We start from the raw sequence: 17,560 nt of genomic DNA, 5'->3' as shown, positions 1-17,560 counted from the left end.
AAGGGGAAGAGTCCGATTGCAACTCTCGGGTGATTTTGAAGTGGTTGCCCTCATATCGGAATAGTCTCAAGCAAGCAACAGAGAGTGTTGAATCTTGCAAGTAAATGTTATTTTCTGGATAGCCAATTACTTAAGCAACCTTAAACCAATATAAAATGGAGCATTCATAGCTACAAAGTACAAATTACGTGATAATATTTTAAATCCAAATTCGAATAACAGAATAGAACTCGTGTACTAGTAACTGAATCACTATAAGACTCGTGAGCTTCTAAACAAAATCAGAAAGGATACAATTCAAGTGTTAGATGGAATTTAAAGCAACCTCAAATATTGGTATATCCATAGTGTTGTATAATGCACATGATATTGCCTGGGAAACGGGATTGTTGAATGTGGCCATGGGAATGATGCATTTTAGTACACGCACGTCAATTGCCAAACCAAACGATACCTTGGTTACCCAGGACATTTTGTTTTATTTGCATGCACAATATGATGCATGCTTACTCTGAAGAATAAATTAGTTAACGAGGTAAAAAGCCATAAATCTCGTTCTAGTAACTGAACCACTGTACAACTAATGAGCTTCCAAACAGAATTAGACCAAGTTATCATTCAAGTGTTCAATGGAAATCAAAGCAACCTCAAAAATAGGTACGTCAATTGATGTGCATAAGGCACATCAGATCACCTTGGAATCTGGATTATTGAATGTGGCAGTGGCGTTTACAGCAGACATGCATTTGAATACGTGTGCTTCAAATGCCAAATCAAACCATAAAGCTTGAAGCCCGGACCATTTTGTTTCATTTGCATGCCCAATATAATGCATGCTTATTCTAAAGAATCGATTAGAAGCCATAAATCCTGTGCTAGTAACTAAATCATTATAGAATAAACGAGCTTCAAAACAGAATCAGACAGGTTATGATTCATGAGTTTAACAGAAGTTGAAGCAACCTCAAAAATCGGAACGTCGACTTTGTTTGCACAATGTATATCATATCGCCTTGGAATCTGGATTATTATATGTGCTGATGAAGTTCACAACAGGCGTGCATTTTTGTACGTGTGCTTCTATTGCCAAACCAAACCATAAAGCTTGAAGCCCGGACCATTTTGTTTCATTTGCATGCCCAATATGATGCACATGCTTACTCTAAAGAATCGATTAGTTAAACATGGTAATAAGCCATAAATTACACCTCCCATTTTACTGTTACATTATTAACCTTTGACAGTTCTTCACTACAGTATAAAGAAAAATCGAAATCACCTGTTAGTCACCCAAAAAGTGCGTACATCTTTTGTACATGAGCATCTGTTTCACAAGTTCCAACGGTTATGTTCCTTAGATGGCCTTAAAAAGTGTTGAAAAACGCAAAGCAATAAAGAATCGAGTCAGTAAATAGATATTAGATAAGTTAAAAATACGTGATTTAATAATCCACCTTATTTAATACAAATGAGATGACCTGCTTTCAAGAGCAGCCACTTTCCTTGCTGCACCATTTCCAACATACGGAGTCTTATGTTGTGATACATTAAACTGATTAATTCCATCTTCCCGCTTATCATCAACCTCAGTTTTCGCTGTGGAATTTCGTCTTGGATAGGAATAAATTGGAGCAGGACACTGAGACGGTGCAACACCAGCATTTCTGATCAACCTTCTTGGATTATATGCTTCTTTGATGCTTCCATTTTCACAGGGTAATACAGGACCAATTACTTTTCCAGGTTTTGCAGTACTTCCTGCAAGCAGATCAATCCCCCGGGTTGATTTTAGGTTGAAAAAAGGAAGGTCCATATAAAGATATCAACTGCTAGACCGATCCCAAGACTAAAGGGCAATTAATCTAGATTCCTAGAATATGCTATCAATTAAAGGCATTCAGATGGTGTAAAAAAATTCAAGACATCGTGTAAGCTACAACCTTGCAAAACTTTATGACTTGCATGCAAGGGCACTTTCACATTTCCGGAGCTCCTGTCTTGGTGCTGCTTCTCTCCTTCTCTACTATACCTTGGAGCTTCTTCACGAACTTCTAAAGCACGATCCCTGGAAGGACCTGAAGATGCCTGCTCTGATGAGGGCCCACCAGAGTTTGAATAGACAACACAGGGTCTGTGAATTTGTTTAGAACACAATCCAACTAGTCATCAGAATAATGTAAAGCATCCACTATGAATCTGAACGACAATATAGTAGTAAACCTAACATGGCAACAACATTTGTTCACTCAGTTCCATAGTATGTTCAATCGCAACCAGAAATCTTACCTTGGCAAAGATGCATGCTGCCTTTCTAATGGAGTAACTGATGCACCTTTCACATAGTGCTCCTCCAGGTGAGCAAACTGTCTCTTAAATTGATCAACAGCACTGCAACGGCAACCAACAAATCATACTATGGATGTTTAGACGTTACCCACAGATATAAGTTCCAAAGAGGATGAATTCCAACTAATGCTTAATGCCATTGTCTTCTATAACTAGTCACAAGGTAACCTGACAAAAATTAAGTAACGGCCAACCTCTACCTAGGATACATAAAGTTTGCGCGATCTGCTCCATTCAGGTATTCTTTCAGTATCTGCGGATGATATTCAAGTATTTCACGATAAATAAGTTCTCTCACATCATCTTTTGTAACCCTCCGTCTCTCAAACTCGAACTCCATTTTAGTTATTGGCTGAGCTACAGGCTCTCGGGATACTCTTGCTAACCCCCTAAAATAAGGATCGGCCAAAGCCTGTCACATATATAAGGAGGAATTCAGTAATTGAGAAAATGTGGAAGTACTGCTGAGAAAGATAAAGATATAGAATTGACTAAAAACAAACAAAAGAAGAGCATTTATATATCTTATGCCAGAGTTAAGAAATAAGAGTCCAATATCATTACCTCTTCTGCAGTAGGACGATCCTTTGGATCAAATGCAAGCAATCTTTCCAAAAGTTTAAGTGCTAAATGATCTGCACCCACAAATTTTTGTGTAAAAGGTACAGGTTGTTTCTTGCGCATGCTATTCAAGTATCTTCTAGCTTTTTCATTACGAACCTGCACATCGAAAACAAATCAAAATACTTAAATTGCATGAAAAAAGTATATTAACAGAAAGATCCAAAGCCAGGAAATGCAAATCTGTAATAAATTCCAAGAAAATGATTAATAATCAAGTGAACAACAAAATTGAAAAAAAGAATATGATGCTTTTAAAAACTCCAGGACTACTAAAATTTAAAGAAGTATTAAAGTAGAAATAACGCGAACCCTTGCAATTGTTTCTGGGGAAGGAGTGCCAAGAAGATCCGTCATCAAATCTAGCTGATGAACAACATTTTTGCCTGGGAAAAGCGGCTTTCCAGTCAAGACTTCAGCAAATATGCAACCAATACTCCAAATATCAATGGCAGGAGTATACTGTTAAAATGTGTCAAAATATCATACACGAAGAACAAAAATGGTCAGAAATGAACAAGCAATCAACAGCTTATTTCTAACTTAATTCTACTCGTGATATATTACAGGTGATCTCCAACATCGCTTGCCAATAGTTTATGAAATCAAAAAGAATCTTGTTTGCACGTAGTAATTTTAATATTCAAATTTCAGACTCAATCTGGCATAGGCTTGACATTACACTATTTTATAATAACCAAATAAGATGGCTTACTAATCTATAATTTCACCATGCATGAGTCTACAGGACATACAGCTAGAGTTTTGATGTTCAAGTCTTGGAACATATATTTTCAGTTATAGCTGCCACTCAACAAATTTTCAGTTCTATCTGCCATTTACTGGGTCAAGTACTATCAATTAAAATCTCCATTCATCCTTGCGCTGTACCTCTGTTTATTCCATTATTCTATTATTTGTAACAAAGATGTAATGGGTCAAGTACTATAATTAAAATCTTAATGCATTCTTGTGATGTAGCTTTGTGTATTCCATAAATTTTATTATTGTGATACATATTACAGACACTCTCTTTTTGGCATCAAAGATTTAATCAACCTGTGACCTGTTGATAAGGGCTTTGTAGCCTATAATGGTAAATCTCAACTGTGTATGAATTATTTAGATCAATAAACCATGGTTGAGAAGAGAGCATGCCGGCATTGCAATATCAGAAGACAAGTCATATAATAAAATATACATAAATGCACTAAATAAAGTTGTAATTAGTACGTGTAATAAAGAATTTGTTATGTACTTAGAAGTCGAGTGTTGCCTGCCTTTAGATTTAGGAATTTAATGAACGTTATTTCATATGAAGAGTGGCACATAAGGAATATTATTATGAAATAGCAGGCAATATATAACAATGTCAGAAGGATAAGTAGTGTTAAAATATATGCAGCATTTCAAAAAAAAGGTAAAAATAGAAGTCGTAGAGCAACTACTCATGGGAGCTAACTGATGATGAATGTTTGTACCTAACCATTCAGACCTATTCTGACTTTCCACATGCATTATGCATGGCATAAGTCTCTAATTCAGTAAGCAACTGACAACCATGGACCTGGATACTTCAACAACATTGAAGAGGGGTCTTTCCAGTCAAGATTGATCTCATTACATCCAACTGCAAAAAAGATATGTACCCGAACTATGAAAGTAAAAAGCATCATGTAGTATACAAGTTAAATAATATCAACCCTTCAAAAATAGGCAATGTGGGTTGTATAGAAACTCACCACACTCGGGAGCCTCTTGAGGTAAAGGAGAAGACATGATTAAAAGACAGTGTTGCATAAAAGATACGGAAGAGGGAATAGAAACTTGAGCTTTGGAGAAGAGGAAGAAGGGAATAGAAACTTAAACTTTGCAATCCTCAAGAAGATAGACATGTGCCTGCTCAAGATCCAGGCCAACGCTTCGGAAAAGTACACCTGAAGTGACTGGAAAAGCAATGGATCCCATTCAGGCTTCATCCAACTGTGTAATTTGTGAAAACAAGATGTGGCCTTTCTGTAAAGCCAGAATGGCCTCAATCAATCTCCGCCATCAACAGTCTCTTAAGTCTTAACTATACTGAACACCCAAGGACAATGAAGTGGTGCACTCTATCTGATTGGTACTAACCTTTAATGGGTTGAAGACAATTATATAGTTGAACTGCTGCAATTCTAACTTGGACATCTCTATGTCCCATGTAATGTCCCCGAGAGATTAATTGCCTCAAGAGATGAAGTAGCCTATCAATCCACATAGGCTATATAGTCTTGGATAAAGGGGAAACCCCAAAATTCCCAATGTTTGGGTAACAAGGGGCAAGCTTTGGGGCAGCTGGGGCACAAAAGCCCAAAGTTGGGGTTACCATGAATCCCTCTCCATTAATTTTACCCTCAAGGAAATCTATAAAATTATAAATACAAGAGGGTTAGAATCATTTGAGGCATCATTGGATTGGATCAATTTGTCTTTGTTTTCTTTGAGCCCGAGCCTCTAAGGATTTTTAAGACCCATTTTCTATTCTTTGACTAGTTTCGGTGGAGGTGATCCCACCCTACCTAGTCACTTCCTTCTTGTTCTGGCATAGGTCATTGAAGCAATCTTGTTCTGGCAGAAGCGAAAGCGAGAGCAGGGAGCAACAATTTTCAGTAGCTTCCGGGTTGGGAGCGAATTTTATATCATATATATTTTTATATATTTCGATGCATATATGTCAACAAAAGCATGTAGAATGATGAATTAGTTATCAAAAGCATAAAAACATCGATTAAACCATATAACATCAATCATCTAGCAGTTATAATCTTCATCAACCACAAGTCCACAAATTACAACTTCACATTTATATAGCATGTAAGGGTGCACACAACCAAAATAGCATAGAGTGCAATCCATCTCTGAATGGAAATAAATTACAAACTAGCTCTAGATGGCCTCTAGCATCCAAAAAAATCATGTTACAACAAATACTTACATATCATCAAAATCATTTCCTATCTTGGGATCTTTGTTATTAATATCACCGTCTAAGCATTAACATAAGATAGAAAAAAATGTAACATGTCAAGTCAAGATTTTGTTTGAGTGATAGGGTGCATTTTTAGAAGGGTCATGATAGAGGAGTTTGACAACCAATGCCACTAACATCAGCGTACATAGAGGGCTTAGTGCTCCTGATTAAATATGAATTCCATACCCTAGTACATGACAAAATCCAATGGAAACATTGCAATCCCCCCAATCCTGAAATCCTGAAAAACTGATAAGTCTATTGGATTTTGAGGGAGATATAAAATTATACTTTCTCCATATGAAATCCAATGAGGTCGGAACCATTCTCAAATATCCTAAGTCATGTCATGGTGATGTTAAAAATTTCAGTAAAAATTAAAGATAAAGGAGAATGTAACTTTTACTTTAAGCATTTAGCATTACCACGAATCACATATCAATACTAGGGCCATAGGCTTGAATATTAGGCTACCCCACTCAAATTTGTGTTTTCTTTGAAAAAATTTGTGTTTGGGACGTCTTTGAGAAACTTTTTTGCGAAGAAAAGCTAGAGAGCGAATTTTTTCTTGGGGGGGGGGGGCGCTCTTCCACAACCTAGCTCTGGTTTGGTTTAAAGAATTAAAGATTTAGATTGTTCTGGCACAACACAACAATTGAATTATTTCTCATTTGGTTCGGTGGAGTGTTCGAAATCGACAAGTCTGGCAAAGACGAATCCTCAATCAACAAAGTATTTCTCTGTGCTTTCGATGGTCTAGACACCCAGTGAAAGTCAAGCCCATGGTTCCGAGACCCATTCTATGGACCGTAGGGCACGTCTTTATGTTATCGATCGACCAATCACGAATCCAAAGAGTAGGTACATCTTGTACCATGCTCATTGAAGGACGGGCTATAGTTAGCAATTCTCCAACATTTGCAAACATTTTGGGAGGGAGTCAGCGAGTTTCCCTTCTGTGACGGTTGTCACGGAAGTTGTTTCACAAGAAGCAACATACATAATTGTGTTACGCTAGAGACAGAGCGGGGCCGCATTAAAAATCGGAGCATCGGTTCATGGCCCAAATCCATAAGGTTGACCTATGGCATCATTGCCCACTCATCAACGCATTGATTCAAGCGATTCTCAACAGATTAGCAACAACGTAACAGAGTACCTATGCAGCGAAATTGGGGCAGTAGCCTATGTGCCCACTGTTGAGAAATATAGGTGCAGCAACATAGGGTAATTTTTATTGCTTTGATCATTGTTTGTGATGTATTTTTACTTCTTTAAATTAGCTTCCTCTTTACCTTGCTTATTATTAGTGTTTTCTTCATCAAACAGCTACCAAACCATAAAGAACAATGAGACAAAGGACACAAGATATAGGCGATCAGCCAGGGCCAAAACCTATCCAATCTTGAGAGGAAAACCCACAAGAATTCTTCTTCTTATAGAATCTTTAAATGACGAATTCCAACCCCTAGACCCTTGACCACAAACCCTCCAAGACCAAGTCAAATCTATTACTTGATGTGCTTCCCTTCTTTTAAGTCAACATTGGTCAAACTTGTTTCCAAACCACAAACTTCGGCCCTTCTTAAAAATTTCGGCTTGTGGTAATAGCACTGTAATTTCGGCCCATTTTCTGCAGTAACCCTAGATTCCATGTGAGACTAGAAGATGGACAAAATTGTCTCTTGTTTCCTTCACTTTACTTGATTTCCTTTGCTTGAGATTTCAGCTTGCAGATGAGACCTCCCTTGGCCCAAAATTTAACTCTTGAAGATGGCTTTAATTTGTATGCTTGTTGTTGCAGAATGATGCCCTAATGCCTCTCACGTGTGGAGGAGAATAACCCAAAAATAGACACACAAATGCTTCGATCTTCTTCCTTCTACTAATCTTCATTGGAATTAGACTTATTTTGCTATGCTTCGATCTTCTTCCTTCTACTACTTATCTTCGTTGGAATTAGACTTATTTTGCTTCCTTCATCGAACGAATTTCTTGCTTGAATGGATGCCTCCTTGAATGAGGCCAAGTTCCTCTTTATATAAGCTTCCTGGGCTCTCTTATTAGGTCGACATCTCCTTCTAAGTAGGTCGACTAGCTCTTTGAAGGCCGACTTGAAGTTTGCACCATGACAAGGTCTTGAAGGGTCTTTTTGACTCATCTTTGACTTACATAAATTCTTTTACAATATGTAATGGGCCCAAGAAGGGTCTTTCAATGACAAGCCCTAGAAGCTCCCAATGGGAGCTTGACCTATAAAATAAATTTCCTTGAGCATGAAATCCATGGCTCAAGATCAACAATAATAAATTTATTTTTCTTATTACATCAAATACATAAAATCATGATTACATATGTCATTATGAAGACCAAACCTAGTTACATATTTCAACACTCCCTCTTAACTAGGGAGGTATTCATAATCCATATAAGGCACAAATATTCTCAATTTGAAGAAGTCTCATAAGAAGAGTCGGATTGGTAACCCATCTGTATAGCATCATATCATTCAGCATTATCACATAGCAAGTCCTTAACTAACAGCTCTATCTCTTCCCAAGATCAGAGCACAATGCTAGCAAGACCAATGACTTATAGACACCTTCATCATTGTCTCTCAAGGAACATACCCCACCCAAGTGTTCACAAGGTATGTCAAATAGAAGTTGTTAATTGTCCCACTTTTTAACGTCCTTTTGGTGTATAAAGGCCTCCTCTTCCTCTACTTTTATTTTCATTTATGGTGTTGATGTGGAGCTAGGACATCACACTTTAATGAGTTTCCCTCAATGTTGCAAATATTGTGAAAATATCGACAACATCACAATATATACGTAAATTTCAAAGGGCCAGTAAATTTGCTGGAGAATATAACGATATTTTCCTAGCCAAAATTATTATGCTATTATTGCGCAATGACATAAAATATTGCTATGTTCGCAGACATGCCAACATAAAGGCAATTTTCAACATTTTTGTATGTCATTTTGCAAACAAAGTGAAGGGTTTGAGAGCAAAGGAGGTGGAGACCATTTTTCTTTGAGCCAAGGGTCAGGGAGAGAGCACTTTCATTTGTCAACGCCAATTTATTATGAAATGGGGATTGATTCCCATCAACTATTGGTGTATTTCAAGGTAGTTCTAACGATTTCTACCTTTTTTAGATTTTTAATAGGTCTTAAAACTCCCATCAATTTTCCCTCTACTTGCTAATTTTTAGTGGATTGTGGGAGTGTCAACATTTATGTGAAATATAAATTTGTTTGATTTTACACAGTGTTTTTGCACGTTGATTTTTGTTTCCCCCCTAGGTTTAATCATTGCTATCAAGATTCTAGAGTTTAAACTTTGAAGATTGGAAACGTCGAAAGCTTTAGACCCTATGTGGGAATATGGTGAACCTAATGAAGGGTATAATAGACAAAAGTTGAAAAGTTGTGTGGGATAGTAATGATAGGAGGAATCATGCGGTTAAGATACCACCTTACACAAATTCTAGGGCATGAAATGGTAATCTGCCCTAAAGCAAGACCCAAAATCATTCAGACCACTAACAAATTACTTTTAGATATGGGTATAAACACAAATAAAAGGGAAGTTTTGAGAATTGAGCTTGCATGAGAGGAGCCACAAGATCTAGGTGGGAAGAAGTGACAATGTTTCTTAGTCATCACCTTCCACAATGCCCTTAGCAACATCACTTTTTAGTGACTAGAACAACACATAGTTCACAACCTTCTATCAGATTATCGACTAAAATAAAGAAGCAACAAGCTAACAACATTGTGGGTATGTGTTTTCTAGGGAGTGACACTCCTTTTAGCATTACCAAGAACAATCCATTCTACCAATCTATGTTTGATGGTGTTGGCATTATTGGCCCAAGGTACAAGGTACATGTAGGCTGTGACAAGATTAGAGGACCTATCCTTCAAAATGAAAAGGTCAATTACACTTGTAGATTGGAGGAGCATAAGTGATCCTGGAAGTCATTGGATACCATGATGTCAAATGCTTGGACTAATCAAACAAATAGGGTCCTTAATTTTTGTTAAAATCTGAAAGTTCTATGCGGAATTTTAAAAATTATTTCCAGAAACTTGAAAATTATATGTAGACAACTTAATGTACGTCGCAGAAAATTGAATGGAACAGAATGTACATTACAAAAAGTTGAATGTACTTTGTAGAAAACTGAATGGCATTGAATGTACTTTGCAGAAAACTGAATGGAACTGAATGTTATATGCTATTATAATTATTTATAATGCAGATTTCTTCTTCAAAAAATTTCAAATCAACAATTGTAGATAGAACATAAACTTAAAAATCATATGAAGACACCCAAGCACAAATATGAGACATGAGATTTTGGTGCAATGACCAAGGGAAAACCCAAATGATTCTTCTTCTATTAGATTTATTCAATTGTTCAGTAGAGTACGGAGAGAGAGAAAGTGAGAATGAATAAAGTCATCAATGTTCGATCAACTTGAAGTTGAAGTGTTTTTGCTCTTTTTCTTCAATTGTTCAATAGAGTACAGAGAGAGAGAATGAGAATGAATAAAGTCATCAATATTTGATCAACTTTCAGCTAAAGTGCTCTTGCTCTTTGCTTGAAGATCTCTTTCTCTTGATAAGATCTTTTCCTTCACACATGCTTCAGCTCTTCCCTTAATCTTATTCTTCACTTGCTCTCACACTTCTCTTGCACACAACTTGCTCTCCTTCATAATGAACATGCAACTTTCAACTCTCACTTGCTCTTGCTTAAATAGATGATAAAGAAGAGGAGCTACAAAACGAATTCATGCCTTCAACCAATAATAGGAGAATCGAATTCCATGAGGGAGGAGTTACTTAAGGAGAAGTGTAACTCATCCCAATAATAGAGAGAGAGGTACACTTGTCTTGAAGAGTTACAATTCGAATTAGGGAGAGAGAGAGTTACACCTAAACATGAGAGAATATTTGGTGAGTTACAAAACGAATTGAATGAGGGAATTACAAGTGCATTTAATGAGGAGTTACACTTTTGCCATACATTGAATTAGTGAGGGAGAGTTACATTCTCTTAAGTGTGGAGTTACTATTTTATTCCAAGAGAGAGATTTGATTTTCCAAGTAAGAGATTCTCAATTTAATTTACTTATTCCATGAGAGAATTCGTTTTTATTAATCCATTAATAGTGAATGACTTTAAATTATTTTATAAATAATAGTATCATAATAATAATAATAATAATAGTACTAGTAAGGATAACTTTAGCAACATATTTTCCTTGAGAAAGATAACTTTCATCAAGTCTTTGCTAGACCTCTAGACCTAGAAACTAATGCATCAAACCAATGTCTTTCATTTCAAGTTCAGAAGATAACTCCCTCTTACACTGGAGGATAAGAGGCTCTCTTCCTATCAAGGATAAATCATCAACACACAATACCAAAATCAAAGGTATATCTTGGATTGTCTTGAAGTAGAGATTTGTGTGTGCACTGCTTCTTGTGAAACTAAACTTTAACAGGTAGCTATCAATGCGAGCATACCAAGGAGCTTGCTTCAACTCATGTAAGGATTTTTTTCTATCTATATACATGAGTTTCTCTGTCATGATCTTCAAAGCCTTGTGGGTGTTCAACAAATACCTCTTCCTTGAGAAAGCCATGCGAGAAAGTAGTTTTCACATCCATTTGGTGAAGAGTCCATCCCTAGCTAGCAGCTAGGGCAACAACAAATCAAATAGTATTACATCGAGCTACAGGTGAAAAAATCTCATCATAATCTATTCCCTCTTTCTGAGAGAAACCTCTAGCTACAAATCTAGACTTATATTTTTCAATACTACCATATGCACCATGTTTAATCTTAAACAACCATTTGGAAGTGACAACAGATTTACAAAAATTATTGAATTTGACCTGCAAAGGCATCTAACTTCATGTACTGGTAACTGGATAGATCAGCTGAGAATGTTTTTGACTCTCAAGCAAAGTTGGATAAAAAGCCACTTCTGTTTTTCTTCCATGTGCTACTCTGTGTGTCCCAAGCAAATCCCCTGCGTCGCTCTTCCATTTTTGGTTCATTTCCTCAGAAATTTGTTGCCCTTGATGAATAAGTTGTGTGTCATGACAAGAAGATCAATTATCTGATAAGTGAAAGCTAACAACACAATACGAATGATATTGCTAACTTTGCCATATTTATACCATATTTTTATTTTACCATAGCAATTCTAATAAATATATGTAGAGAACATCATAACACACAGTTCAGGGTAATAAACTTCCATCAGAGCCGTGAAAGTTTCCCTATTAACAGGTTATTCACCTAGGCACAAAAATTATAACTGTTGTTGAGGACAGATGGCATGGAAACCAAGCATGAAGAATACTGAAATGAAGTTTCCTATGAACAATTCAAATTCTTACCAATTAAAAAACTCAAGTATGGATGAAAATGCAAACTCGATCCACAGAAATCAAAACCATTTTACCTTTGAGAAAAAGGAACCACATAACTCAGGAGCCCGGTACCATCGTGTAGCAACATAATCCTGCAAACCACAAAGTTGTAATTTCAAACACAACTAGCACATTGCCTCAAGTCAAGCATTAAATTCAAACAAGTCTGATCTAAAATAAAATTCTTGACAAAAGAATTCTTCAATTATGAACTATCAATAAAAAAATAAGTGTACAAGGCCATACAGTCCAGAAGATTGTTGTAGGAGTGTCATTGAAGGCAACTCTTGCTAAGCCAAAGTCACAAATTTTGAGCTTGCAGTCCGCATTGGCAAGGACATTCTTTGGCTTGAGATCCCGATGAAACACATTTGCTACAAAACAATATAGCTCCAAAAATCAGAATAGAAGTGCTCAATATGCAGCATAATTTTCAACATCAAACATGCATTAACATGTGCTCAAATCTTATGTGAACCACACACACTGCAGAATATATATTTTGGGACAATAAATAAATGTTAAGACCATGTAAGCAGGTATTCAATGGTAAAAGGACAATGGTTTATCCATTATGAAAAACTGGAAATTGTACAGCAGAGTCAAACTAAACTTGTCTGCAAAATCCACAACACATGCAAAAGTTCATGATTTAGGATATTGTAAATGTGTGCCACTACAGTCAACCTTGTACCATACACAGGAACTGACAAAACAGAAGCTCACAAAAAGTTATCATTTCTCATACTGGAAGCCACAAGAGCAGCAACAACATTATTAAGGGACTGTCATTACCCAAGAGAGAATACTTGTGTGTATGTATTTTAATGCTCGAAGAAGTTGGTACAGGAAGAACTGATAATGTTCTGGTGTCAAGTCATCATTAGCCTTTATAACCTGGTGTAGGTCAGACTCCATAAGTTCAAATACCACATAAATGTCTTTGAATTCTCTCTGTGAGGGAGGTAGCATGATATGCTTGATTTCTACAATGTCAGGATGTCGCAGCAACCTGAGAAGTTTGATTTCGCGTAGAATCCGGGTTGCATCAGACAAATGCTCAAAAATATTGGTTATCTTCTTAATTGCAACTTTCTCCCCTGTATGTGTATCAACTGCTGAGCATACAACACCATAGCTTCCTTTGCCAATCACCTCCTGAATCTTGTAGCGACTAGCCCCTCCATACTCTGTGAAAAATTCTATCTCAGAAGAGTTCTGCAATCAAATTCAACAACATGCACATCAGTTTCCTAACTGTAATAGACCTTTGCAACTTGAGGTGCCAATAAACAATGGGAAATTAACAACTTCTATAAAGTTTAAACTCTATTACAATATAGTTTTCCAATACTGAATTACAGATGGTATTGCCAATCTGAAGTATAGCAAATATTCAAAAGAATTACAGATTGAACTATTAAACAACTTTTTTAGCAGGAAACAGTTGTGCAGGCTCTGGTGAACTTCAGAACAACTTTACTGCAATATATTCAAACAATGGGTCGTTCTAGCTGCAAAATAATTGTAACCAAGGAACAGATTTCTAAACCACGTTTTCCCAGTAAAATGATGGCCACAAAATCTAAGATCGTAGCTAACATTTACTTTAGCTTTACAAGCTGAACTAAAACAGTTTGGAATAGTGGCACAGATGGATGGCTACATCTCACAAGATCAATAGTTCCATTCTTCATATGCTGTGCGAATTTAGAGCTCCAAACTTATGAGGCAACAAATATGTTTGGGCATTAGAATCTTTTTTCACTTAATAAAGATTTTTTCAAGATAATCAGTCAATACAAAACTACCTTTAATTTGTTAATCTTGAGTGAAAAAGAATAGACATGAAATTTTTGTGCAGAAATGCACAGCAAATGCAAAATGATGGTTGTTTGCAAAAGGAAACCAAGGTTCAACAGGAAAAATAGATTAATATCTGGCACTAGATTCCAGATATCTGTGGATAGGACCAAGACAAATGCAAAATGATGGTTGTTGGCAAAAGGAAACCAAGGTTCAACAAGAAATAGAGATTAATCTTTGACACTAGATTCAAGATGTGCATGGATAGGACCGAGACCGTCAGACCCTCAAACTACAAATATGGAATACTACAAAAATTGTGGCCTTCTTCAAAGCAAATCTGTAAACAATGATAAGTTATAAGCACAGCAAATCTGACAAATCCAACATTTCAAGCTAGATCAACTCAGACACGAGATTCCCCTGGAAAAATAACTTACCAGTGGCATTGTTGAATTTTGTGCCCCAACCTGCAACATATAATTATTGGGCTTCAAACAACTATAATTTTGGGAACTATAGGCAAGGGGTCTTTAAGGCATAATATCAACTGGATGAAATTCCCCTGGGAAAGAACAAATCCTCAGGACTGTTTACTGTTGTGCCTCAAGTCAAAACATAAGATTATTGAGCTTCCAATGATTTTGGGTCCTACAGGCCAATTTGGAATAATTATTGCCATTTTGTATGGCCAACCTCTTTCTAACCACCCTATAGCTCAGTCAAGAAGTTGAGGCTAGCTCTAAATATGTATCATCTTCTCAAAAGTTCACGTTTAGGCATTTTACCTTTATGGGAAAAATATGTGCAATCCTCAAGACACCTTCTTAGTTGTTGAATGGGTCGCCCCAATGCGCTAACCAATGCAAATGTATGCCTCCAATCAAAATACAATGATGAATTTATATTTCGGGCACACCAAACGGTCTCCTTATCTCAACAAATTCAAAATGGACAACAAACAAACAAATATTGATGAATAGAGCCATCCAATACGATTTGTAACCAAAATTATAAAGCATTTCACTCCCTCTACAAATTTCCAAAGATGGCTGAGGAAATGGACAAGCCAAAAATCCTGCCAAGTCTGTCGAGTCTTGTTATTTGTGGTTCTACCATGAAATACGCACATGGAAACCCCATGTTGCATCAGAAAGTTCGAAGTGCAGACATCCATATCGCAACGCTTGAGCTGTTTAACCTTTTCATGACATTGACCTATTAATTCATTTATCAAAACCATCAGCTAATGCAAATTAATTCCCAAGTTGACCGCTAATGATTGTTCGACCAACATTACATATAATGACTAATATGCTAATTACATGAGCTGTTAAAACCCGCAAATCTCCAACTTACAGGAGTAATTGGCCAGTTCACCTCACGTTCTTTCCTAGTCTCGATGTTCTTGGTCATTTATTGAAATTCTGATTTGCCAAAATGCTAAGAATAAAGGATTTATAATCTCGATACCTTATAATAGGTGTAAATAGAAGAATTTGGGACAACTTTGAGGAAGGGTGAAATCTACCAGTGTCAGACGCACCGATCATAGTGGCCTTCAATAACAGGGATAAATTCTTCCGAATCACGGGCCAAGATATATCAATATTTGTGCTTGTAAATGTAAATCTCACACCAAAAGGCCAAACCAGGGTCTTCGTTACATTGGATGAGTATATAGAATCTCCGGAGGGAAGTGCGTTTGCAAGGCATAGAAATCCCGGACGCCCCCCAGGGTAAGTAAACAACCTTGACCTTTATTTACGAAACAGCGGCTTTGGATTACACAATGAGGGTTTGGCCCAGCGTTTCGGCATGTAAGTGGTCAGCACTTCGATTTCCATGAGCTATAGGAATACCTAGATCTTTCTCTAGCGCCGGATCCGGTCCGTAATCTTCGCAGCTTTAAATTTTTCATAAATTTTACAACTAAGTGAAATTGAGAGGAGGAAAAGAAAAAAAACAGAAAACACACCTTTCGCCTCTGGTCCTGCTGCATCGCTACCGCTCGGGTTCGATATCTCGAACGCTCGAGATCTCCAAAGCTACGATGCCCTTTGAATCGGAGTCGAGTGACAAAAATCTAGGGAGAAAAAAGAAAAAAAGAAAGATCAGATCCGACTGAAATTTTTCATGAGTTGAGCTGAGGCCACCGGAATCCGGTTAACCGCATTTACCCCATCTACCTCTGCTGCGGATTACGAAACCGCTGTCCGTCCTGAGCCTCCAATTGTCCCCCAGGGCTGAATTCTGATGGGTATTCCTTGAAGGGGAAATTGCCTGTCTTCTTGACGGCAATATTGCCCTTCTTCTTGACGGGAATTCCTTGAAGGGGAAATGGTTTGTCGTCGTCTGCCGGCTAATGGAGGGAAGCAGCAGGCCATCGACTGCGCTCGCTAGATATCTGCATTGCCGATTTCCTTCCGTTCTGCTCGGCTGCCGTTGTAATGCGGCAATTGACGTCAAAATGAATGAAATAGCCAGCCCCAGGTGGGCTCTTGCCTTTAGGTTCACGGATAGAGGCGGATGTGTATGTCACTACAAATTAAATATATGATAGTAAAATAATAATACTGATATTAATGGCGCAAAAGGAAAAGGTCGTCTCCACTTGCCCTCCTCGACCGACCCACCGAATTTATTTCGCGATTCCTGTAAGAATATTCCCCAAAACTTGTCCTCCGCAGGAAATGGTGCAGTGGCAGTGATAGTTTATATTAATGTGGAACTTCATGCCTTTTCACTTCTGGATTCTGCAATTTAAGCAACAGATTTTGGCTGGATTTTGTAATCTAAACATCAGATCTGGTTGTTTCCCAAGGCACTGAGATCATGGAAATCTTGAGAACGAAATGCAAGGCACTGAGGTCATGGAAATCTTGAGAATGAAATGCAATCGTTGTTTGCTTAAAGAGTGGAATTTCTCTGAAGTTATAGGTTTAATAAATTGGTAAGAATCTTGATGATGGAATTTTTCAAAATTCCTTTATTTTTAAAATTATTAAAATTTAATTTAATAGTGAATCTCATTGTAATTTTGTGAGGTATAAAATAATAATGCATTTAGAATTTATTTATTCATCAACTCATTCCAAGGTCTTAGAAGGTATTTATGTCACTGGATCAAGTCATTCCAAGGTCTTAGAAGGTATTTATGTCATTGGAATATTCAAAACTAAATATAACAATGTTTTAGTAAGCTTGTGTTTTAAAACATTAAATTGTTAATAATTATTATTATTTTTAGAGTAATTTTCAAGTATTATAAGTTAGGATAAATTTATTTTAATTTATGTTTTTAGAATAATATTA

The 17,560-nt window shown here is 36.8% G+C and overlaps 1 protein-coding gene across 2 annotated transcripts; it reads right to left on the bottom strand.

The window, feature by feature from the left end:
- Nucleotides 1–1,174: 1,174 nt before the first annotated feature.
- LOC149266305 (mitogen-activated protein kinase 15-like) lies at nucleotides 1,175–16,794 on the bottom strand. 2 transcript variants are annotated; one of them, XM_089430230.1, is made up of 11 exons: nucleotides 16,224–16,794; nucleotides 13,249–13,657; nucleotides 12,686–12,813; nucleotides 12,472–12,531; nucleotides 3,280–3,429; nucleotides 2,911–3,066; nucleotides 2,547–2,758; nucleotides 2,287–2,388; nucleotides 1,941–2,131; nucleotides 1,455–1,758; nucleotides 1,175–1,324 (listed from the first exon to the last, which is right to left on the bottom strand). In XM_089430230.1, exons 1-10 carry the CDS (start codon nucleotides 16,245–16,247, stop codon nucleotides 1,460–1,462), a joined length of 1,731 nt encoding a protein of 576 aa, XP_089286356.1. In that variant the 5' UTR covers nucleotides 16,248–16,794; the 3' UTR covers nucleotides 1,175–1,324; nucleotides 1,455–1,459. The 2 variants fall into 2 exon arrangements, with proteins under 2 accessions (XP_089286356.1, XP_089286360.1); XM_089430234.1 differs by having other exon boundaries at nucleotides 1,175–1,758; nucleotides 16,224–16,331; nucleotides 16,435–16,794.
- Between the last annotated feature and the right edge of the window lie 766 nt (nucleotides 16,795–17,560).

The sequence above is a fragment of the Pinus tabuliformis genome, chromosome 6, assembly GCF_031772625.1.
Source record: "Pinus tabuliformis cultivar Carrire ecotype Pingquan chromosome 6, CPIR1, whole genome shotgun sequence".
Classification (NCBI taxonomy): domain Eukaryota; kingdom Viridiplantae; phylum Streptophyta; class Pinopsida; order Pinales; family Pinaceae; genus Pinus; species Pinus tabuliformis.
Note: the sequence above shows the minus strand (reverse complement) of the source record. Positions and strands in the feature narration are given on the sequence as shown.

Coding starts and splice junctions, on each gene's coding strand:
- LOC149266305 (XM_089430230.1), bottom strand. CDS start 16,247: ATGCAGCAGGACCAGAGGCGAAAG. Junction 12,532..12,685: donor CTACAACAATCTTCTGGACT/GTATGGCCTTGT, acceptor TGTGGTTTGCAG/GATTATGTTGCTACACGATG. Junction 1,759..1,940: donor AAGTCATAAAGTTTTGCAAG/GTTGTAGCTTAC, acceptor ATCTGCTTGCAG/GAAGTACTGCAAAACCTGGA.